The 24,768-nt window shown below is 43.0% G+C and overlaps 1 protein-coding gene across 1 annotated transcript in view; it reads right to left on the bottom strand.

Annotated features, from left to right (window-relative positions):
- Positions 1 to 24,768, bottom strand: part of LOC116584130 (uncharacterized PE-PGRS family protein PE_PGRS20-like) — a 32,883-nt gene that overhangs the window by 3,260 nt on the left and 4,855 nt on the right. Inside the window, exon 2 of the mRNA XM_032332069.1 lies at positions 15,888 to 16,232. Within this exon, the coding sequence (XP_032187960.1) occupies positions 15,888 to 16,232 (345 nt within the window). The remainder of the gene's footprint in view (positions 1 to 15,887; positions 16,233 to 24,768) is intronic.

Genomic DNA, 24,768 nt, shown 5'->3' on the forward strand with positions numbered 1-24,768 from the left:
AAAGGGGAACCCTCTTCCACTGTTGGTGGGAATGCAAGTTGGTGCAGCCTCTTTGGAGAACAGTGTGGAGATTCCTCAAGAAATTAAAAATAGAACTTCCCTATGACCCTGCCATTGCACTCCTGGGTATTTACCCCAAAGATACAGATGTCGTGAAAAGAAGGGCCATCTGTACCCCAATGTTTATAGCAGCAATGGCCACGGTCGCCAAACTATGGAAAGAACCAAGATACCCTTCAACGGACGAATGGATAAGGAAGATGTGGTCCATATACACTATGGAGTATTATGCCTCCATCAGAAAGGATGAATACCCAACTTTTGTAGCAACATGGACAGGACTGGAAGAGATTATGCTGAGTGAAATAAGTCAAGCAGAGAGAGTTAATTATCATATGGTTTCACTTATTTGTGGAGCATAACAAATAGCATGGAGGACAAGGGGAGTTAGAGAGGAGAAGGGAGTTGGGGTAAAATGGAAGGGGAGGTGAATCATGAGAGACTATGGACTCTGAAAAACAATCTGAGGGTTTTGAAGGGGTGGGGGGTGGGAGGTTGGGGTATCAGGTGGTGGGTATTATAGAGGGCACGGACTGCATGGAGCACTGGGTGTGGTGAAAAAATAATGAATACTGTTTTTCTGAAAATAAATAAATCAATTTAATTTTTTAAAAAATTAAAAATAAATAAATAAATCTTTAAATAAATAAATAAATAAATAAGTAGAGCATGTGAGGCTAGAGGCAATAATTAGTTCTTTCAATTAGTATAAAAATCATACCACACTAGTCTGTTAAAAATGCTTATATTGGGGCACCTGGGTGGCTCAGTGGGTTAAAGCCTCTGCCTTCGGCTCAGGTCATGATCTCAGGGTCCTGGGATCGAGCCCCGCATCGGGCTCTCTGCTCAGCGGGGAGCCTGCTTCCCCCTCTCTCTGTGCCTGCCTCCCTGCCTACCTGTGATCTCTCTCTCTGTCAAATAAATCTTTAAAAAAAATGCTTATATCATGAGATCATGGAAGAAGAAGTCACTCTGGACTGAAAGTTATGAGCTCTGAGTTCAAGTCCAATTAGGTCTGTGGCTTGTACAAGTTATAGGCCCTCTGAGCTCCCTCTTCCTCAACTACCAAAGTGAACTAGTGCTAGATGATGACTAGGATTCTCTTCAGTTTTAAACTCTACTATTCTTTATGGAGGAACAATAAGCACATTTTTAAAAAGGCCGTAGACAGGGGCACCTGGGTGGCTTAGTGGGTTAAGCCTTTGCCTTTGGCTCAGGTCATGATCTCAGGGTCCTGGGAGGGAGCCCTGCATCAGGCTCTCTGCTGAGTGGAAAGCCTGCTTCCCTCTCAGTTTCTGCCTGCCTCTCTGCCTACTTGTGATTGATCTCTCTCTCTCTGTCAAATAAATAAATAAAATCTTAAAAAAAAAAAAAAAGGCAGTAGACAAGGGCACCTGAGTGACTCAGTCTGTTAAGCCTTCTTGATCTCAGGGTCCTGGGATCGAGTCCCACCTCTGGCTCTCTGTTTGGGGGAGAGTCTGCTTCTTCTTCTCACTCTCCCACTGTGCTCACATGTTCTCTCTCTCTCCCTCTCAAATAAATAAAATCTTTAAAAAAAAAAAAAGGCAGTAGACATTGTATTCTAGTATTTCCAGTAGTTTACTGAATCACTCTAGATTCTAAAACCTAGAAGTTAATTGGAAAATCGCCTCATACAATAATTAATACCTCATTTTCTCTCACAATTCAATCAAATATTTATTGGGTGTCTCACTCTGATCCTGGGGATATTTCACCAAATAAGGGAAATATCTGCCTTCGTGGACTTTACGGTCTGCTGAGGGATACAGATGACTTAACATTTACAGTGGAGTATGATCACTGCTAAGATGGGAAAACTAGAATGTTCTAACAGGAAGAAATATGTACATCATACAGGATGGACAGCTCTTCTCAGTACAGTCATACCTAATGGGAGACCTGAAAGGATAAATAGAGGTGCACAAGGAGGACGCTCAAGAGGGAAATAGTCCAGGTGGAGGGAGCAGTATGTGAAGAGGATTATAGCTGGAGACAGATGGCTAATCTGGCATCTATGGCCAAACTGTCTGGAACAAATGATGAAGTAAAAAGTGCAGTAACCACACCCAAAGAACAAATAATCCAATCAAGAAATGGGCAGAGGACATGAACAGACATTTCTGCAAAGAAGACATCCAGATGGCCAACAGACACATGAAAAAGTGCTCCACATCACTCGGCATCAGAAAAATACAAATCAAAACCACAATGAGATACCACCCCACACCAGTCAGAATGGCTAAAATTAACGAGTCAGGAAATGACAGATGCTGGCGAGGATGCAGAGAAAGGGGAACCTCCTACACTGTTGGTGGGAATGCAAGCTCGTGCAACCACTCTGGAAAACAGCATGGAGGTTCCTCAAAATGTTGAAAATAGAACTGCCCTATGACCCAGCAATCACACTACTGGGTATTTACCCTAAAGATACAAACGTAGTGATCCAAAGGGGCACGTGCACCCCAATGTTTATAGCAGCAATGTCCACAATAGCCAAACTATCGAAAAAAACCTAGATGTCCATTAACAGATGAATGGATAAAGAAGATGTGGTATATGTATATACAATGGAATACTATGCAGCCATCAAAAGAAATGAAATCTTGCCATTTGCAAAGACGTGGATGGAACTAGAGGGTATTATGCTTAGTGAAATAAGTCAATCGGAGAACGACAACTATCATATGATCTCCCTGATATGAGGAAGTGGAGATGCAATGTGGGGGGTTTGGAGGGTAGGAAAAGAATAAATGAAACAAGATGGGATCGGGAGGAAGACAAACCGGAAGAGACTCTTAATCTCACAAAACAAACTGAGGGTGGCTGGGGGGTAGGGAAGGTAGGGAGAGGGTGGTGGGGTTATGGACGTTGGGGAGGGTATGTGCAATGGTGAGTGCTATGAAGTGTGTAAACCTGGTGATTCACAGACCTGTACCCCTGGGGCTAATAATACATTATATGTTTATTAAAAAATTTAAAAAAAAAATTTTTTTAAGTACAGTAAGCAGTAACGCTAGCACTCAAGTACTTAGAGAATATAATAAGGAGTTTCCCCCTTTAACTTCCTGCCAATGCAGGGGGTCATCAAAGTTTGTATGGGCAAGTGATAGGATCAGATTAACGTTTTCAAAAGATTACCCTGGGGGTGCCTGGGTGGCTCAGCTGGTTAAACAGCTGCCTTCAGCTCAGGTCATAGTCCCAGGTTCCTGGGATGGAGACCCACTTGGCACTCCTTGCTCAGCTGGGAGTCTGCTTCTCCCTCTGCCTGCCAATTCTCCTGCCTGTGTTCTTTCTCTCTCACTCACTCTCAAATAAATAAATAAAAACCTTAAAAAAAAAAAAAAAAAAAAAAGATGACCCTGGATGATGTGAAAGAAAAGATCGAGAAAAATCACTGTGAGGCTGTTGCAAGAATCTAGACAAAAAGTGGTGACCTGAACTAAAATCCTGGCAGCAGGGAGGGAGAGAGATTTAGAAGTTGGGATAGGACTCAGTCATTAAGCAATGGGGGAAGAGGGTTCCAAAAATGATTCCTAGAATTCCAGATTAAGAAATCGGGTAGAAGTTTTTCCATTGTTTGTTAAGAAAATTGGATATAAGCCGGGAGTTGCTGACAGGCAGTTTGCCATCATTTGGAAAGAACATGGAGCCAACAGAGAGGAAAACAAAGTTAAGAGACAGAGAGAGTGAGACTGTTTGTGATGTCCTTATCTTATGTCTCTGGACCTGCCATCCCCGCTTGACTGCTGGAATTTGCAGGCACATGAATCAATGTATTTCCTTCGCTGTGGTTTTTGGTGGTGATGGTGGTGATGGTGGTTTGATTGGTAGATGGTTTAGTTAAATTTGAGTTGGGGTCTTACTACTTGGAATCAAAAAAGCCTTGGGAAAAGTGGGGACAGTGGGAGCACAGAGCCCAGGGTAGAATTATCATTGAAGCAAGAACACTGGAAGATGAGCCCAAGAAGAAAGCAAGAGAAAAAGGAACCCAGGAAAATAGAGTACCAGATGAAGATAATTATTCAAAAAGAAGCACGTGGTCAGCAAAGTCCAATGCTTTTGAGAGACAAGACAAATGCACTGGGGTTAGCAGCAAGGCAGTAGTTGGTGGCCTTTATGAGGACAGTTTCAGAAGACTGATAGAAATACAAGCCAGACTGAAAAGAGGCTGAGATGCTGGGATGAGGAAGTAGAATTGAAACAATTCTCAATTAAGACGCTAAGTTGTGAAGAGGAGGGCTGCCTTAGGGAAAGATTTTCAGATGGATGTGATGGGACCATAAATAAAGGCTAATGAGAAGGACTCCGCAATCACTGAGAGAGATCCCTGAGAAGGAGGAGGGAGAGGGTTCAGAGCACGGGCTGAGGCAGAGACTTAAAGGTTGGCCCTACTCAAGGGAAGGATACCTCTTAAGTGGGGACTTTACAGACAGAGCAGAGGATGCACATGGAATTAACCAGATGAGTTCACACAGCAGCAGGAACCCAAGGAGTTACTGCTGGATAGCCTCCATCTTCTCCCAAATTAGCGGGCATGGTCCTTTGCAGAAAAATGGAGCATGGGAGGTTTAAGGAGAATAGAATCTGTTTGGAAACTTGCTATGGAAAACAGGAGAGAGATTAGGGTTAAAAAAAAAAAAAAAAAAAAAAAGCAGCTGACTGAAAGCTACAAGGGCCCACTTGTTGAAAGAGACCATTCCCTGGTTTTACCCAAATCTGGTAGTCGAAGAAAGAATGGAATATGAAAGTAAATGTCTGCTTACAATGAGACAGTTGATTTATGAAAAAGACCTTTATAAAAGAGTCTCTTATAAATTTAAAAAAAAAAAGTTAGTACTGGAATATTCTTCATTACTAATCTAAAAGAGGAACTGTTAAGTTTGCTGATATGACAATCAGCCTTTCTTCATCGGAAACTGCCAACATGTTGGAGATAAACCACAGGAAGAGCTCATAAAATGGTGTGACCAGGCCCAAAGCGGCTGCTAAGATTCAGCAGGCTGGAACAGGACAAGTAATCTAGGTTTACAAAACAAATCAAACTCAAACTGTGCTTATAAAATAAAGGTTTTGAGATCTCAGTGACAGCCCAGTGAAGGGATCCAAGTTACCAGCAAGAGTTCTCTTTTTTTTTTTTTCTAAAGATTTTATTTATTTATCAGAGAGAGAGAGGGGGAGAGAGCAAGCACAGGCAGACAAAATGGCAGGCAGAGGCAGAGGGAGAAGCAGGCTCCCTGCTGAGCAAGGAGCCCAATGTGGGACTCCATCCCAGGACGCTGGGATCATGACCTGAGCCGAAGGCAGCTGCTTAACCAACTGAGCCACCCAGGCATCCCCCAGCAAGAGTTCTCTTAAGAGCAGACACAACCTTTGGGTTGACCAAATGCCAAATACCAAGAATCTATTGATAAGGTCCTTTTGCAGTGTCAAGACTCTTTAAGTTCCAGCTGAGAGTGATAAGAGCTCACATGAGACATCTACATCAAAAGATGGCCTCTCCCAGCCAATTAGCTATCTATGTGTTCAAGTTCTACCCATTTACCCCACTGTATCCTAATCATGTAGTGTGGGAACCATATTATCTCAGCCCTTCCTGAAATGTCTTCTCTGAATTACAATGTCATCTTGTGGTATCTATCTTCAGGAAGCTATGATACCAATATTCTGAATAGCATTTTTTGCTTTTAGGGTTGAGGGTATCTCCTAAATAGAATTATTCAGTGTTCCTCACAAAGGACAAAACAAACAACAACAAAAAAACCCCGAAACCCAGGGGCGCTTGGGAGGCTCAGTGGGTTAAAGCCTCTGCCTTCGGCTCAGGTCATGATCCCAGGGTCCTGGGATTGAGCCCCGAATTGGGCTCTCTGCTTAGCAGGGAACCTGCTTCCCCCCTCTCTCTCTGCCTGCCTCCCCGCCTGCTTGTGATCTCTGTCTGTCAAATAAATAAAATCTTAAAAAAACAAAACAAAAACCACAGAAACCCAGCCAGGAACTTTGCCCTCCTTGTCTGGATTTTCATTTATCTGCCTCATTTCTTATCTCTCTTTCCAGGTTCTTGAGCTGGAAAGCTCATTCCTCCTTTAGAGTACTCTGACTCTCCTTCTCAGGCTTCACACACTGAGGTTACCAAGTCCCAGAAGTGATTACAGATTCGTAGACAAGTAAATATAGCTGGACAGGTACTGTGAAAGTAGGTAGAGGGGCAAAAAGGTGAGAGTGATCACCTCTTCCAGCATGGACAGAAAGAGTCAGGACATCTTCACAGAGGAGGTGACATTTTAGCAGAGTCTTAAAGGATGAGAATTTCTCCAGGAAGGGAAGGTGAGGAGGAAGTATGGAAAGCAGAACAGTAGAGAATAAAAAAACATGGCATGTGGAACAGGCTTACTTCTGGGGGCTGTAAGTTGCATAGTATTACTGGAGCACAGAGTATAGGAAGAAGACAGAAAACAAGTCTAACAGGTGAGAAGGGACCAGACAAGACACTACAGGGCTTAAGAGTAGTTAAGAGTTTGGACTTTATCCTAGCCCAGGTGTGAATCAGTATTTTTTTCCGTTGGCTTACATTGGATAAGATTTGAAATTTTAAAAGAGAGGTTTTGCTGAAACACAAAGGGAAAAGCAAACAAATATAAAAACACAAAGCAAACATACAAAAGCATAAAAATGAACAGCTCACAGGTCCCACCCAGACTGCAGTCGCAGATCAGCTTTGCTCATATTTCTCACAGACAGATGGTCCACCCCAACCTTTCTCTCCTCAACCCAACTAAGTTGGCACTGGAACAGCCTACTGAGCCTCTTGTCCACTACCCCAAACATGAGGCCAATGGAAGTTTTGTTCCTTCTAGAGCCAATCTCTTAGTATTCACTCTTGGGCAGTCCTGTTTACACTGAGATTGACTTGAGTTTCTAACCTGTAGCTTCCTTGGCACCTGGAGGTCTTATTTTAGATCTGGAATCAGCAAACACTTTCTATAAAAGACTCGTTAGTAAATATTATATGCACAGCGGGCCATAGGTATTTCTGTCACAACTACTTAACTCTGCTGTTGTATCATGAATAGATAATATGTAAACAAAATGACATGGCTGTGTTTAGATAAAACTTTATTTATGGGCACTGAAATCTTTATTTTATATCATTTTCATGTGTCATGAAATCTTCTCTCTCTTTTCATTTTAACCATTTAAATATATAAAAACCATTCTTAGCTCACTAGCTGTACAAAAACCGATATGGGTTTGATTTGGCCTGTGGACAAAAGTTGCTGAGCCCTATTCCAGGCACTAATTCCCAGGACAAAGATGGCCTCTTTCACTGTTATCTAATCAGTCTATTATTATAACTCATACTAATAATACTAATATGTGCCATGTGTTGAGCACCTAGGTGCCAGGTAGTATGAACCACAGAGAACTGCTTTGAAGAATAAACAAAATAATGGACATAAAACTCTTAACATCATGGTTCATCTGAGGTAAGCATCAATAATTGTTAGCTACTATTATTATTTTGGTTTATACATCTTATCTCTGATCAGCAAAATGACTCAGAAAAAAATGATACTAAAATCCAATGGGGGATAAGAAAAATCAGGTAATTTGTGAAATCACATAGTAAGTAGCAGAGCTAGGATTTGAACCTGATTTATCTGACTCCAAAGTCCATGGCCTTTTCAGTACCTCAAAACCTCCTGTTCAGTGTCCATGAAGTAAATTCACTGGTTGCTTGTTAATTGTTGGTCTATCCAAGAGCAGCAGCCATTACCATCCCTGAAGCCTGCCATCTTGCGTCAAGGGTAGCACAGTGCTTACTCTATTCTGACTTCAAAGCTTAAATGCCTGTTGGACCTCTTAGCACTTGTCTTCTTCCAAGGGATACTCTCCTTTCTAACAGGTAAAGATAACTAAGCTCAATGGTCAGTTAACTCTTTTCCCGCTCATGTGTCTGATTCTGCCCACTTTCCTAGGTTCTTCTAATGACTCATCCTTAGGTAATTTCCTAAAACTGTCTCCCCAGGGATCCTACTGTGACAGCATTCTAACAGAAAAATACTTTACACTTCCAGGGATAACTCCACATAGTGTCTACACAAAGCTAAAAGTGTTGTTGCATAAAAATCATTCATCTACATGACGTTTTCAGAGTTGACCATAAAATGGTATTGAAGATACTGTCCACAGCTTCAAAATTATATTCAAGGGAGCTCATGTGATAAATCCTTCCTTTAATTTAGTGCCAGGGGAAAAAAAATTCTTCTCTATAGTTGAATCTGTATATTTTATCTTGCCAGAATAAGAATATGATGTAACCCAACCTGTTTCCTTTTATATCATGGCTTCCAAGAAACATAAAGCCAAATTCCATGCCAAAGTGTCTCATCCCAGGTGCCTAGTAGAATCTATTTCTGCTTCACTGCTATGGCCACTTTAATGTTTTACAATTTTAAATCTAGTTAGCATATACCCTGTGCCTCCTCTATGCCAGGCACTGCGACTTTCCTAATGTGCCTTTCCTTCTTAAGCGGTTTCAAATCTTGTGCTTATTTTACTAAACTACCCTAGGGCCTTAATTTTTTAAAGATTTTATTTATTTATTTGAGAGAGAGAGATAGTGACAGAGATAGCAAGAGACAGCACGTGCAGGGAGGTGAGGGAGAAGCAGGGAGCCTAACTCAGGGCTCGACCCGAGGACCCCAGGATCATGACCTGAGCCAAAGGCAGACACTTGAGCAACTAAGCCACCCAAGCATCCCTTGTGCCTTATTTTTTAAGTTCTGTTTTACTTCATATCCTATATCTAAGATCTCTTGAAAGCAGGCAGGTCCAAATATTGGATTTAAAAGAAACAAGGCACCGTTTGCCTTTATGGATATAGTTGTGAAGAGCCAACCTGGCTTTGTCCTTACAGGCCATCTGAAAGGGGTGTCATACCATGACCATAAGGGCTTTTCTGGGTTGCACTGGCTGCCACACCTCTGTCTTTCTACCTCTACTTGTCTCCATGTACCACTCATTTTGTTTATCTTCTGGAGTTCCCACTGTGGGCATCACTGATCCTCCGTGTAGGCACTAAGAACTTTAGCCAGTCCAGTCTGAGCCAGGGGCGAGTTACATGAGCCCGACTCTCATCCTGCTACATCCATAGCCCCCAGACACATATCCCACTGAGACTCCTTTAGCTTGGTGTGGCTTCCTTGCTGGAATCACAACTCTCTTGGGCATCTGCCACCCTCCTACTTCCCCTCATGTCACTTGCTCTCCAATTACATCTGCTCCCCTACTGACCTTACTATAAGTTGGTGAACGTTAATCTAACTTATAGTATATGTCCAAGGTCAACTCTTAGGGCAGCATTCAGAATAAACTAGCAGACAGCTGTTATTGATGAAAAAATTGGAAACTGGAGAAGATATCTGGCATGACATAGGCCCTCAAATATTTGATAATGAATGAATGAATGAATGCACGAATTCTAACTCATGGCCACTTTCCCACCTTGCCACCCAGACAAAGCCAGCTACCGAACACCAATTCTAAGCACACAGATTTCTTCAGTAATTATAATCCTATGAATTGACTACAGTAAGACTGATCAAAATGGAAAGCTTGGTTTCTCTCTCTACTTAAAAAGAAAGCCAGATTTTAAAAAACGAGGGTGGGGGGGCACCTGGGTGGCTCAGTTAGTTAAGAGACCAATTCTTCATTTTAGCTCAGGTCATGATCTCAGGGTTGTGAAGTGGAGCCCCACCTCTCAAATAAATAAGTAAATCTTAAAAACAAAACAAAACAAAAAAACAGAAAGCAAGCAAGCAAGCTAGAGCAACCTCTGTTAGCTCAAAGAGATTCCTTGTCAGTAGCAGGCATAACTGCCAGGCAGAGGCCAGGTTTTGGCTTGAATTCTCCGTTTGCCTGAACTTGCTCTGTGACCCTGGACAAGTCACTCAATGACTCTGGGCCTCACTGTGCTCGTCTGTGAAAAGTGGAGGTTGAACTAAATGGTGGGTGCTTCTGGAACCTTCTAACTTTATACTTCCGTGATCTGTCCTCTGGGAATCCAGCCAGCATTCTTTTCTGGGGCTGGGTTTTTTGAGATGTCTGCTTTAATTTTTGACTCGCACTTCCTAGTCTTCTTACCACAAATTTATTAAGTTTCTGGACTTTGGTCATTTGACCATAATGTGATGCTCAGTAGGACGTATGTGTGTATGTGTGTGTGTGTGTGTGTGTGTGTGTGTATGCGGTAAAGTACAATTGATCACTTCAGCCATTTTTCAGTGTCTAGGTCAGTGTCATTAAGCACATTCACACTGCTGGACCACTATTACCACTGCTCATCTACAGAACTCTTTTCAGCTTCCCAAACTGAAACTCTACCCATTAAATGGCAGTTTCCCACCCACCTCCTCCCCTGTGCCTGGCAACCACCAGCTTCCTTTCCATCTCTATGATACATGGAATCATGTGTTTGTTCATGACTGGCTTGCTTCACTCAGATGTCCCCAAGGCCCAGCCATGTTGAAGCACATGTGAGAATTTCCTTCCTTCTTTTTTTGGTTTTTTTTTTTAAGATTTTATTTATTTATCTGACAGAGAGAGATCACAAGTGGCAGAGAGACAGGCAGAGAGAGAGAGGGAAGCAGGTTCCCCGCTGAGCAGAGAGCCCGATGTGGGGCTCGATCCCAGGACCCTGAGATCATGACCCGAGTCGAAGGCCAGAGGCTTAACCCACTGAGCCACCCAGGTGCCCCAATTTCCTTCCTTCTTAAGGCTGAATAATATTTCATTGCATGGGTGGACCACATTGTGTTTACCCATTCCTCCACTGGTAGACACCTGAGTCGTTCCACCTTTTGACTATTGTGAGTAATGCTGCTCTCAACACAGGCCTTAGAATATCTGTTGGAGACCCCGCTTTCACTTCTTTGGGGTGAATACCAGGAACTGGAATTGCTGCGTCATATGGTAATTCTTTTTACTCTACTGAGGAACTGCCACACTGCTTTGTTCAATGGGACTTGGAGATGCAGAGACAGAACCGCTTAAGAAGCTGGGCATTGCAGGCTCATGACCATGCTGACCCCTGACAGGTGTTTCTAGGGTACAGATTTGCTGAGAAGGGTCGTCTTGCCTCATTCTTGAGAGAAGCAGGATCCACTTGCTGTTCAGAATGAATCCAACACTAGACACTCGACCTGGTCTCAGTATCAGCTTCTGTAAAGTGACCTAATAATACTGAATTTGCCGAGTTTTCATAAGGGTCGAGGATGATGCTGCACAAAGCACTGAGGTAAGCACTTACAAAATGAAGATATGAATCTTATCCTACTGATTGCAAAGGGTGGTTCTAAAACCCAAATGGAATAACATATAATTCATTCTACAGATGCTAAGCCCTCATCATTGCTTTTCTATTATTTTTTTTTAAAGATTTATTTATTTGAGAGAGAGAGAGAGCATGAGCAGAGGAAAGAGGCAGAGGCAGAAGCAGGCTCTCTGATGAGCAGGGAGCCCGATGAGGGGCTAGATCCCAGGACCCCGGGCTCATGACCTGAGCTGAAGGCAGATGCTTAACTGACTGAGCCACCCAGGTGCCCCTCATCAGTGCTTTTCTAATCACTATCACATCCATCTGTCTCCTGGCCTCCTAGGTCTAACCTTCACTCAGGCTTTGGAGGGACTGTCTAAAGCACATAAGACCCCATTGTTCTCCCACCAAAGATTTCAGTGGCTCCCCTCACCCTTACCAAACCTCCTCTCATCTGACCCCTCCCTCTCTCTTCAGCCTTATTTCTAATTTTTCCAGGCCTCCTATCTTGCCACTTTACCCCCATGATTTTGTTCATACTTGTCCCCTCTCCCTGGAAAACCCCTCTGCCATTTCTGGCTAAAAGTCACCCTTTAATACGAATTTCAGGCACTGACTTTTTCAGAAGGCCTTTTCTGACCCCACCAGACCAGGAGAGGAGCCCACAGCAGCGGGAGCAGATATTACCATATCAAGCACACACTGTCTTATAATTATCTGTAGGGTGATTTCCTCAACTAAATCAGCATCTTTTTTTTAAAGATTTTATTTATTTATTTGACAGAGATCACAAGTAGGCAGAGAGGCAGGCAGAGAGAGAGGAGGAAGCACGCTCCCTGCTGAGCAGAGAGACCCTAGGATCATGACCTGAGCTGAAGGCAGACACTTAACCAACTGAGCCACCCAGGTGCCCCCTAAATCAGCTTCTTAAAGTCAGCAGTTAGATTATTCTTTGCATTTCCAGTGTTAGCACATTGTTAGGATGTTAAATATATGGATATGAATAAATAGGGTGGTGTTTTTATTATTACAATGTTGGGATTATTACAAAGTCCTATTACATGACTCTACTATTAGAATAATTCTAGTATCACACTATATAATGAAAAGGGTTTTTTGTTTGTTTGTTTGTTTGTTGTTGTTGTTAATTGGCACCACAAGGGATAGAAGCCACAGGGGAACTATTTAAAGGTACTATCTCTATCCCTTTCTCCTTCCAAAATAAATGGTGTGTTTTTAAATTGAGGTCCTCTGGTCTTCACAGTTCTTCTGAAAAATGCTTTTCTTCCTGAGTGAGCGAGAAATAGCCTGGCCCCTAATTATACGGTCCTGAAGACACAGCCCCCAATAAGAGATCCCCCTACATCCATTTTTCACTAGGAGTGACTAAAGCAGGGAGTCCAGTCTTGCATCTAGTAGATACTTGATAAATGTCTGCTCAAGAAAAGAGTAAATCATGAGTTGCTCACAATTTGTGCTAACTCCTGTAAACTCCAGCCTGTGGCTAAGGGTCAGTTTTTAAATTCACCTCCTTCAGAAGTAGGAACTGTGTCAGCTGTGTTGTTTTTGAAGCAATAAGGACACTGGAAGATTGTAAAAGTAATGGGCTAACTGTTTAAGTTAACCTAAATTGCATAAATGTACAGTTGGTGTGGGAAACATTTGATCTGCTTATTTTTAGTGAGCCTATGAATTTGTATTTAAGTTTCTTTCCGTGGGTGTCAGTGTCTTTCCATATGACTCTCTTGAGGCTGTGGGCTCACCGATGCTTATAACCTACTGCACAGAGTTATCTTTAACATCTCCTTAAACTGTTCCTTTTAAGCCTCAAACAGTGCCCTCTAGTACTTATGGGTGTTGGTGACTATTAATCACTTAACTAGATTTTGGTTTTATGTTTTGGGTTTATTTCCACTAACTAAGGATCCTGTGATGGGAAGCGCTAATGTATACTAACACAATTTTTTTCTTGTTTTTAGTCTTTTAAAGATTTGTATCTTTTTACTCATCCATAGGCAGAGCTTTAAAATAAATATTAATGTTGGGGTGCCTAGGTGACTCAGCCGGTTAAGCGTCTGCCTTCAGCTCAGGTCATGATCCCAGAATCTCACAATCCCAGAGTCTCAGGATGGAGCCCTGCCTCAAGATCCCTGCTCAATGGGGAGTGTGCTTCTCCCTCTCCCTCTGACATTCCCCCTGCTCCTCTCTCTCTCTCTCTCTTGCTTACTGTCTCTCTTTCTCAAACTAAGTAAAATCTTTAAAAGTTATTAATTTTTAAAATTATTTTAATTATTAATGTTAAACGTGGAGAATACAAATCTTCTCCAAAAAGAATTTTATACATAATGAGCAATTCATAATTTCACATCGTGATAGAGAACTAACACTCTGGACCAAAGTATCCAGAGACAGGACCATTAAGGACCATTAAGAATTTCTGCTTAACAAAAATTTAGAATCCTAACAATTTTTAGACTTACCCTCTTTCCTTGGACATAGGTAAGGTGATAACAGTTGGAGGGGCGCCTGAGCAGTGCAGTCAGTTAAGAGTCTGACTCTTGGATGCCTGGGTTAAGCCTCTGCCTTCAGCTCAGGTCATGATCTCAGGGTCCTGGGATCGAGCCCCACATTGGGCTCTCTGCTCAGCAGGGAGCCTGCTTCCCCCTTTCTCTCTGCCTGCCTCTCTGCCTACTTGTGATCTCTCTCTGTGTGTCAAATAAATAAATCTTAAAAAAAAAAAAAAAAAAGAGTCTGACTCTTGATTTTTGGCTCAGACCCTGATCTCAGGGTGGCCAGATAGAGACCCTTGGTGGCTCCGAGCTCAGGGCAGACTCTGCTTCAGATTCTCTCTCTCCCCCTCTCTCCCTCTCCCTCTGCCCCACCCTCTTGGACATGCTCATGCAGGTTCTCTCTCTCTTTCTAACTCTCTAAAATAAATAAATATTTTTAAAAAGGTGATAACAGGGGTGTCTGGGTGGCTCAGTGGGTTAAGCCTCTGCCTTCAGCTCAGGTCATGATCTCAGGGTCCTGGGATTGAGCCCCACATTGGGCTCTCTGCTCAGCAGGGAGCCTGCTTCCCCCTTTCTCTCTGCCTGCCTCTCTGCCTACTTGTGATCTCTCCCTGTCAAATAAATAAATAAAATCTTTTTAAAAAATAAAATAAAAATAAAAAGGTGATAGCAGTTTGAAAGACTTTACCTTTTTTTTGATATCTCCAGTCAGGAGCTGTATTTAGCAAAAAAGGAATCTGTGTTCATTTGTAGCATTTTACATTTGGAAGGAATAAAGAAAATTTTAATCATCCAACGTTCTCTTCTTAGAGGCAGAAATGTTCTAGAATCAAGCTTGTTGGACTTCCCATCTTCTGCCTTTTATGATGAGCTAAGTTGCTACTTAGGATCATGTTCATCTGAAGAATGTATCTTTAAGTTTTTAAAATCTTTATTACAAAATAATAAATGAAACTGCTTGGATTTCACAAGTAAAATGAATCAATTGATAATTACTGGAATGGCTGTAACACAGGGTGAGGGGTTTTTAAACATATATACCTTTAAAAATATAATTTACTTTACACTGGGGATAAGGATCAGAGGACTAAAGAGCTTTTCTGAGCCTTTAGATGTGGGCAAAAGGACTTCATTTTAGAATCGCAGCCTGGCGTTTTCCAGGTTGGGATTATTTTGGGTTGGCATTATTACCAGGAAGTGAGACTGAATGAACGGAGCCTTGCGGTGTTGACCCAGAAACAGACTGAGGAGGACGGACACCAACAAGCTTTAAGCTATCGCAGGTGTCCCCCTATCCCAGGGCATGCCGTCTGCCAAACTTTATTTTTTGGAAATCTCAAATTGTAGGCTCTCCAAACTAGAGTGAGCTGTGATGTGAGGGGGCTCTGGCTGTGGCAGCAGGGACTGCCGGGAAGTGGTGTCCTAGGCAGCCGTCCTGGGGTACAGTGTGTCTGGGTCTGTTAGAACTTGAGGACACCCACTGGCTTTAGATCACAGGACAGCCACCTCCGGATCGGGTGGCGCAGGCGGCACACGTGACAGACACCGCTCCCCAAGTACCTGAAACCGCGGGGGCTCAGGGTCCCCACCCACACCGTCAAACAGACCCCGACAGACATCTAAATTTTCCTGAGTTCTCATGCATGCACGCATCCGAAGAAACCAGCCCACACCCACACAAGTTCTCCCACAGTCTAACCCCACCCCGGAGTTTGCATCCACACACAAGGCAGAACGGTGAACCGAGAGCTTGAAATTACCCAGGCACAAACTCCCCAAATCAGGCTTCCCACAGCCCCGCAGGGTGGAGGGAGCCGAGAAAGGGACCCAGACAAAAGAGTTTTAAAACAGACCTCTGCGAGCCGACCTGATTGCTCCCTGGCGAAACGCGGGCCGCGTAAGTCTTCTCCAGTTTGAATAAGAAAATACTCTACACCCACAGCCCCTCCCCCCAAAAAAACGATGGTCCTGAGGAGCCCCCCTACCTTGTCACAGCTCCGGGTGGACAGGTCTCCGAGGCTGAGAATGGTGCGACCTAAGCCCCGGCGGCTGCCCGCAACAGCCACACAGCTGCTGCCGACCGCGGAGACCGCGGCCTCTGGCCCCGCCCCGCCCCGCCCCCCGGACGCCCCGCCCCCCCGGACGCCAGGCCCGCGTCCCGCAAACCCTCCCAGCTCCGCAGTTGCGGCCGCAGCTCGGTCACCTCCCGGAGCGCGCACTTCAGAGCCCGGTGCATTGTGGGAAACCAGAGCCCAAAGCTGGGCGGACGCTGACCCCTGGTGGGCGCCGTTCCAAAGGAGCCCCGGGACTCGGGTTGGGGGCGCTCGCAGCTGCGGGGGGCGGGGGGGTAGTTGCAGCCTGGAGAGAAGGCCAACCACTCAGGGCCACCCACGCGAGCTGGTGTCCGTTGCATATCGCTCTTATCTCAGTAAAATATCAGAATAAACCCAAATGCTTTAAAAGTCCCTGAGGACCGTCCCCCACCCCCCACGCCTCCCTAGTAGTGACAGAAGTCAAAACTAAAGGAACTTGGAGACTAAGGAAAGCTTTTTAAACTAGGGAAAATACTTTTTAATTGTAAGACTAAATGACGTCAAGATCATGGAGAAATCTGCACTTAATTTTTATTTCTGGTAAAACCACAGATGGGCTCAATCTGTCTACAGAATTTGGGGGAAAAATGTTACAGGAACTAGGAAACTGGAATCCAGGGCTTTCTCTTCTGAGCTACACCTCAAGGAAATAGTTCAAGGAGTTTAAAAAAAAAAAAAGGGAACTTACACAAAAGTATTCATAGTAAAAATTAGAAAATAACTAATGACTAATAATACGTGAAAGGCACAAAAACAATATGCAGCTCTTTAAATAAGGCTATGGGGAGCTTGGGTGGCTCAGCGGATTAAGCCTCTGCCTTAGGCTCTGCCTTCAGTTCAGGTCATGATATTGGGGCCCTGGGATCAAGCCCCGCATTTGGCTCTCTTCTCAGCAGGGAACCTGCTTCCCCCACCCCTCCTGCCTGCCTCTCTGCCTACTTGTGATCTCTCTCTCTGTCCAATAAATAAATAGAATCATTAAAAAAAAAAACTATGCATAGTATCATTGTGTGGAATAAAATAACATTAACCAAAAAACATAGAATACAACGAACTACAAGGTTGAGGTCTCTGAGGAGCTCATTGGATTAAGTACTTGACTCTTGGTCAGCTCCTTAGGTACCGAGTTCAGGCCCCGCTTTGGGCTCTGTGCTGTGTTGGACCCTACTTAAAAGGAAGAAGAAGAAGAAGAAAGGAAACACATGGCCAATGATTCCAACGATGTGAGAATATATGTGTTCACAAATACAAAGAAACTTTGGAGTAATGTAAATAGTGTGTAGAGTTTAATATGTTTTAAGATTCCTTTATTTTCATTAAATGACTTTTTAAACATTGCTAAATTGTGCTAAATTGTTGGGACTAGTTCTAATTTTGGATGGCATTGCAATAGTTTCAGCTCACTCTAAGTAATTAAAAAAAAAAAGTTGTCTAAAAAGAATTTCTCAGGCTGTCATGAACCATGAAAATTTTACTTATCTGCAAACCCTGGAAAGGAAATAAATTTACTGGGAGGGAAAAAGGGTGGAGTGGGTTGTGTATCACTCTGCTAGGCAGAACTGTGTGGCTTAAACAGAAATGGATTTCCTCGCAGTTCTAGAAGCTGGAAGGCGGAGATCAAAGTGTCAGCAGGGTTGGTTCTTTCTGAAAGCTCTGAGGAAAAAACAAAATCTGTTCCAGGACACTCCCTTAGTTTGTAGATGGCCATCTTCACATTCCCATTCATTCTCCCTATATGCATGCCTTTGTCCAAATGGTCCCCTTTCATAAGGACAGCAGTCATATCGGATTAGGGGCCCATCTTACTCCAGTATGACTCCATCTTCTCTAACTACATCCACAACAATCATATTTCCAAGTAAGGTCATAATTTGAGGTACTGATGATGAGGACTTTAATCTATTAGTTTAATTTAGGGGAGCAGAGAGAGGACACAATTCAACTGTCACAGGGTTCAAGTGTGATCTTGTGAAAATGGCACCCACCCAATGACAAAAGCAATCGTATAATGTATCCCATCTCACGTGTATCAAAACCCAAACAGCTTAAACCCAGTCAAGCCAAACTGATGACAGCTTTCTTCCATCCTTTCACACCACCCAGGCCTTTTTAGTTGAAACCAAGGATGTTAATGAGATAAAATAGCCTAGAGGCTTCATAAATAGTATATCTGATGTGTTTAGCCTCCTGTGGGAAGGGCTTGAAGATGTGTCCAAACGCCTGGGAGGAGGGCAACACCCCTTGCATTTGAACCTCGGGAACGTGGGCAGAAAGAATATGGGTTGAGAATTCCAGGAATCAGGACCCTCGTCCTTGGAGGGCACACACAAATACCATCCTGCTGAAGAAGTCAGCTTTAGTGCAAGAGGCTGAGGAGAGCCCTTGCAGCTTGGGGATGATACCCCCCAAGGGTGGAACGTGGTCTCTCTGAATGGAGCCAGTCTCTTCCAATTGCCCTTACCACATGGGTGGGATGAGAAGCGGCAAATTTTCACTGAGCCCTGCCTCCTGTCTTCTGAGGTGATGAGGACCCAGAAGATCTCTGAGATAAACAAAGCCCTGTCTAACATGTCTGGATCAATCTGTTTGTTGGTTTGAATTCTGAAAGCACCAGAAGCCAGTTCAGTGGTGTACTGATTAAAAGGACCTCCAGGAAGAAAAGCTCTGAGGTGTGATGTTTAGGGATTTCTGTGGTGTAAACTCTCCCGCCGGGGCTGATCTCAGGCTACAACACAAGGTCACGGAACACAGAGTTGGAGCTCCAGCACATCCCCAGGCCCCAGAGAATTGGTTTAACAGAGTCTCGAGGCTGGGAGCCTGCTGGCACGGAGCCTAGCTGGGAGCACCCCAGTAAAAGGCAGATGGAAGGGGAAGCCCTTGAGGGTTAAGAGCAGAGGCTCCAAAGGGCAGTAGGGCCAGTGAGTGGCAAGCCATGGGCACTGGGGTGGCTCCATAAGAAGGGGGTCCCCACACAGCCTCCAGGGCAGTGGGCATGGGAAATGGGCAGGAAGACCAAACACATCAGGCAGAAGGGAGGAAGTGCATTCTTTCAGAGCTGAGAGAGGCTCACCCAGTCTGGGTAGGAGGACAGGCAGCTTCAGGGCACGGGTGAGGCAATCAGAATTTTCTCAGACTGGAGGGAAACACCCCTTCTTTATGTCCCTTATTAGGGCCTTTTCCTGTTAGAACCTTGCCAGGAAGAGAGACATTTAGCTTAGTGCTTCCAGGGCTCACATAGATCATTCTTGTCAACAGAGCTAAATCCCAGATGGACTTCCTCCCTGCTAGAACAGAGCAAAGCTTGTGTGAAGGCAGGTCAGAAAACCAAGACAAGCTGCTGGTTCTCCTAATACTTAAACTGGCCCTCGGGGGCCTTGTATATGTATATGTGCAGATGAATGGCACACCTGGGCCAAACTGAGTATTTCTTCCCTAGCCTAACCCAGCAGTGTTCGTGCTCATCACTCTGCTTTCAATATTATTCTTGTACACTCTGTGCCCCATTCTTGCTGGAGTGCTCTGTATCACAGGCGAACCTGATCAGACACATTCCTCCTACTTAAGAACCCTCTCCTGGGTCAAGTTCACTCTCACTCAGCACACACGCTTTTCCTGACCTGACATCTTCTCCCCCCTACCCCCAGCTTTACCTGCTGCTCTGCTCCTGGTAACTTCTGTTTATCTAGGTTGCCATTCCCAAACAAACAATGTTTTCTTGATTTCAGGCCTTCATGTTTGTGTTTCTGCTAAGTTTTTACTCTTTTCCCAGCTCTGTCAGTCTATGCCCATGTCATGCATCGTAAGTCACATCTCTAGTTTTATTATTAAATTCCTAGGAGTTTGGGTTTTTTTTTTTACTAGCTTTTTATTGTGGCAAAAATGTACCTAACATAAAACTTACCATTTTTAGGGATGCCTGGGTGGCGCAGTCAGTTAAGCGTCTGACTCTTGGTTTCAGGTCATGATCTCGGGGTTGGGGGATCGGCTCAGGCTCCACATTCAGCACAGAATCTGCTTAAGAGTTTCTGCATCCCCCCCTTACCCCCACCCCGTCTCTCTCTAAAATAAATAAATAAATAAATAAATAAATCTCTTTTTTTTTTTAATGACCATTTTTAAGTAAGAAGTTTAGTGCCATTAATTACATCATTCACAATATTGTGCAACCATCACCGGTACTTCCATAATTTTTCATAACCCTAAATAGGAACTCTCTGTGCCTCTTAATAATTCTCCACACCCCATTCATCGAAACTCTGCTAACATCTAATCTACTTTCTATCTCTGTGAATTTGCCTATTCTAGATACTCAATATAAACAGAATCATACAATATTTTGTCCTATTATGTCTGGCTTCTTTCACTTAGCATAATATTTTCAAGGTTCATTCATGTTGCAGCATATGTCAGAATTCCATCTCTTTTCCATGGTTGAATAATATTCCATTTTATAAATGTACTACATTTTGTTTATTCATTCAAATGTTGATAGACACTAGGGTTGCTTCCAACTTTGGTCTGTTGTGAATAATGCTGCTTTGAACACTGACATATTCTTGCCATGTTTTTCCCTCTACGTGGTAAGATCTTCTTTCCCTTGTAGACCTGGTTAACTTCTATTTATGTCAGAGAATCCTTTATGTGTAGAAAATTGTGGAACAGGAGGCCAAACCCAATCCCCCTGACTGTGACCAGGGATATTTCTACTTTGCTCCGCTGAACGACAGGCTTCCCTAGATGGGTTATCAAAATGCATGAGGGAGGATTTCAGGCAGCAGATCCCAAGAGGGCTGGTTAGGAGGCTCCAGAAATAGGATGTAGAGCCTGGGCCGAGGGTGGCAAAAATGGGTCAGCATTTGATCCTCACAAACATCCACAGGCAACTATTTTCATAAAGGAACGATGTGTGTGGATCACTGTGGGGATATCTCTACATGAACTGCTAATGGGTGAAGAGTAGGAAAAAAATGGGAAACAGATGGGAAGAAGAGAGATTAGAGTAAGTGGTCATGGGAATACTCAGCGGAACTTTAGTCAAGCTGCCAGCTCATAGGGTAACAATAAATATGGTCCAATAAAGACAAAGTAGGTAGTGGGATGCCAGCATGCAACTTTATTTCATCTGCTTTTACATGCATATAAGTAATAGAGCATACTAAATACAAACAAGGAGAGTTAATTGACCGTATATTAAATGGCATGATCCTAGTCTGAATTTGCTCAAACCCAGCTCATTGCTCAAACCCAACTCAAATGAGCTGCGTTTGAGCAAATTCAGACTAGGTACACTTCCCCATGAAATGATGGGGAAGTGAAAAGTGAAATGTGTATCTTCATCCCCCATGAAAAGTGTATCTTCATCTCCATGAAGATACACTTCCCCATAAAAAGCCATCACTGAAAGCCTCTTTGATTCTCTCTCTCCTACCCCAAAGCCTTGATTGAGGCCTTGTATTGAATATTGCTGGCATTTACCACGAAGTTGTAGGACATTCCAATCTGTGTACTCCGAGGTCTTTTTAGGGGCACCTGACTGGCTCAGTCGGTAGAGCATGTGACTCTTAATCCTGAGATTGTGAGTCTGAGCCCCACACAGGGTGGAGAGATTAGCTACATATAAAACCTTGGGGGGGAAAAAAGTCCCTTTAGAACACTAGTCATGGGTATTCGCGAAGTAAAACTGAAAGTAAACAGCCAGGATCTTCTTTCTGTGTCTTTTCTTCCAGGCACCAGGTGTTAACAGGTCTGAATCATTAAGGGTGGAATCTTAGGCATGAGTAGAAAATAAATTTTGAAGATGTGCCAACCTTGCTGGCACTCCTCAGATCACACCATCAAGATACAATGCACCCTCAGCCTGGCTGAAAGGCCAGTCCTGCCTGGACAGATCCTCTCAAGCCTGAGACACTGACAGGAAGTGGGCTTTGAAAGAATGTCCTGCTTCTTGGAGTTGAGCATAGCTAGACCTACTGATGCTACATTGAAGTGGTCTGAGTGAAAAGGGTTTAGGATGGAAAAGAGGATGTGGCTAAAAGAAGGAAGCAAAAGGAAACCTTGAGGAGTAAGCCTGGGAATCAATTTTGTCTTTCCCTCAATTTCCCAAGCTTAGGGAGAGAAACCACAGCAAATTCTAAGACCTATGAGGATCCACTAGGTGTCACCAGGTCATTCCTTGGACTCTTGTGCATTCCTGGAGAGTGTAGACTCTCCAGACCCAAGTCTACACTCAGTGCAGAACTGCTAACAAAGTCGCTTGGAAGGTAAAGCTCTAAAGCATTCAGGCTATACAGTCTTGGGCATAAATCTCAAAGAACACAAGATTTGACTTTTACATCTATCTCTCGAACTACTCTCCTTTCTCTCTGTGGCGCTTCCATTTTCCCGTCTTAATGTCTTACAACTTCCCCATTTCCTTCCATGTAAAATTATATCTACCTTTAAAAGGATCTTAGATACTTATTCATGCTAAAGTACAAATGACTGAAAATAGCTTAGTATACTGCAAGAGTTGTTATATTTCCCAAAGTAATAATTTTACCAGTGATAGAGTTCATGTAATATTTTTTTTAAAAATCCAAGAGATGGAAAAAGATATACCATGCTAACACTAATGAAAAGGAAGCTAGAGTAGTTATACCACTCACAAAGCAGACCTGAGAGCAAGGAAAATTATCAGAGATAAAGAGGGCTATTACATAATGCTAAAGTAGTAAGTTCTTCAAGAAGACATAATCATCCTTAGTGTGTAGGTGCCTAACAACAGTGTCAAAATACATGAGACTAAAATGGATAGAACCGCAAGGAGAAATAGATGAATCCACTATTCTAGTTGGACACTTCAACAGCTGTCTGTCAGAAACAGACAGGTCCGGAGCAGAAAATCAGTAAGGACAAAGTCAAACTCAGTATCACCAATCAACTGGACATAATTGACATCTATGAACTACATCACTCAAAAAAAACAGAAAACATATTCCTCTCAAGGTCACAAGGAATATTCACTAAGACAGACCACATTCTGGGCTATAAATACATCTTAATAAATGAAAAAAATAGCAACTACTCAAAGTATGCTCTCAAAGCATAACCGAGTTAAACTAGAAATCAATAGCATAAAGATATTCTAAAATATTTAAAGAATAAACAACACATTTTTTTAAAGATTTATTTATTTATTTATTTATTTGACAGACAGAGATCACAAGTAGGCAGAGAGGCAGGCAGAGAGGAAGGGGAAGTAGGCTCCCTGCTGAGCAGAGAGCTCAATGCAGGGCTTGATCCCAGGACCCTGAGACCATGACCTGAGCCGAAGGCAGAGGCTTAACCCACTGAGCCACACAGGCACCTTAAACAACACATTTCTAATTAACACATGGGTCCAAGAAGTCTCCAGAGAAATTTTAAAATAGTTTGAGCTAAATGAAAATACAACTTATCAAAATTTGTAGGATGTAGTGAAAGCAGTGCATAAAGGGACACTTAGAGCACTGAGTGCATATATTAGAAAATAAGGAAGACCTAAAACCAATCATCTAAGCTTCCACCTTAGGAAACTCAAAGAAAAGAGCAAATTGGGGCTCCTAGGTGGCTCAGCCAGTTAAACATCTGACTCTTGAGGGGCGCCTGGGTGGCTCAGAGGGTTAAGCCTCTGCCTTTGGCTCAAGTCATGGTCTCAGAGTCCTAGGATGGAGCCCAGCATTGGGCTCTCTCCTCAGCAGGGAGCCTGCTACCCTCTCCCTCTCTCTGTCTGCCTCTCTGCCTACTTTTGATCTCTCTCTCTCTCTGTGTCAAATAAATAAATAAAATATTTAAAAACAAAACAGAAATCTGACTCTTTATCTTAGGGTCATGAGTTTAAACCCTGGGCATGGAGCCTACTTAAAAAAAAAAAAGTGAAGACCCTAAGGAGCAAATTAAATCCAAAGTAAGCACAAGAAAAGAACTAACAAAAATTAGAGTAGAAATCAATGAAGTTGCAAACAGAAATCCACAAAGAAATTCAACAAAACTAAAAGTGGATTCTTCTAAAAGATCAATAAAATGGATAAACTTGTGGCCAGACTAACCAATCAAAACAGAGAGAAGATACAAATTACTAATAACAGAAAGGAACATTAATTAGTATACATTAATAAATAATTATGTAAATACATAATTAAAAACCATAAATACTGGGGCATCTGGGTGGCTCAGTCATTAAACGTCTGCCTTCAGCTCAGGTCATGATCCCAGGGTCCTGGGATCAAGCCCCGCATTGGTCTCCCTACTTGGTGGGAAGCCTGCTTCTCCCACTCCCTCTGCTTGTGTTCCCCCTCTCACTGTGTCTCTCTCCTGTCAAATAAATAAATAAATAATAAAAATTAAAAAACAGTGGCTTCCCACTGCCAGGCTCTTCATAACTAGATCCTGACCACCACCTAATCTCATTGACATCTACAAACTACTTCACTCAAAAGTAGTTCCTTAACTACACCAACCTCTTTACTGCCTCAGAACTTGTGTTCCCTCTCTCACGGTCTCTCACTCTCTCTCTCTGTCAAATAGATAAATAAAACACTTAAAAAAGAAAAACAAAAACCATAAATACTGACCCCATGGACATTAAAAGGGTGATAAAGGAATATTATAAATAATTCTATGCACACACATTTGATAACTTAGATGAAATGGGTCAATTCTTTGAAAGACTCAAGTTTCTACCAAAATAATTGCTACCAAAACTTACACGAGGAGAATTATATAATCTGAATAAGCCTTTATCTAAGAAAGAAAT

Source organism: Mustela erminea, chromosome 2, assembly GCF_009829155.1.
Source record: "Mustela erminea isolate mMusErm1 chromosome 2, mMusErm1.Pri, whole genome shotgun sequence".
NCBI lineage: Eukaryota > Metazoa > Chordata > Mammalia > Carnivora > Mustelidae > Mustela > Mustela erminea.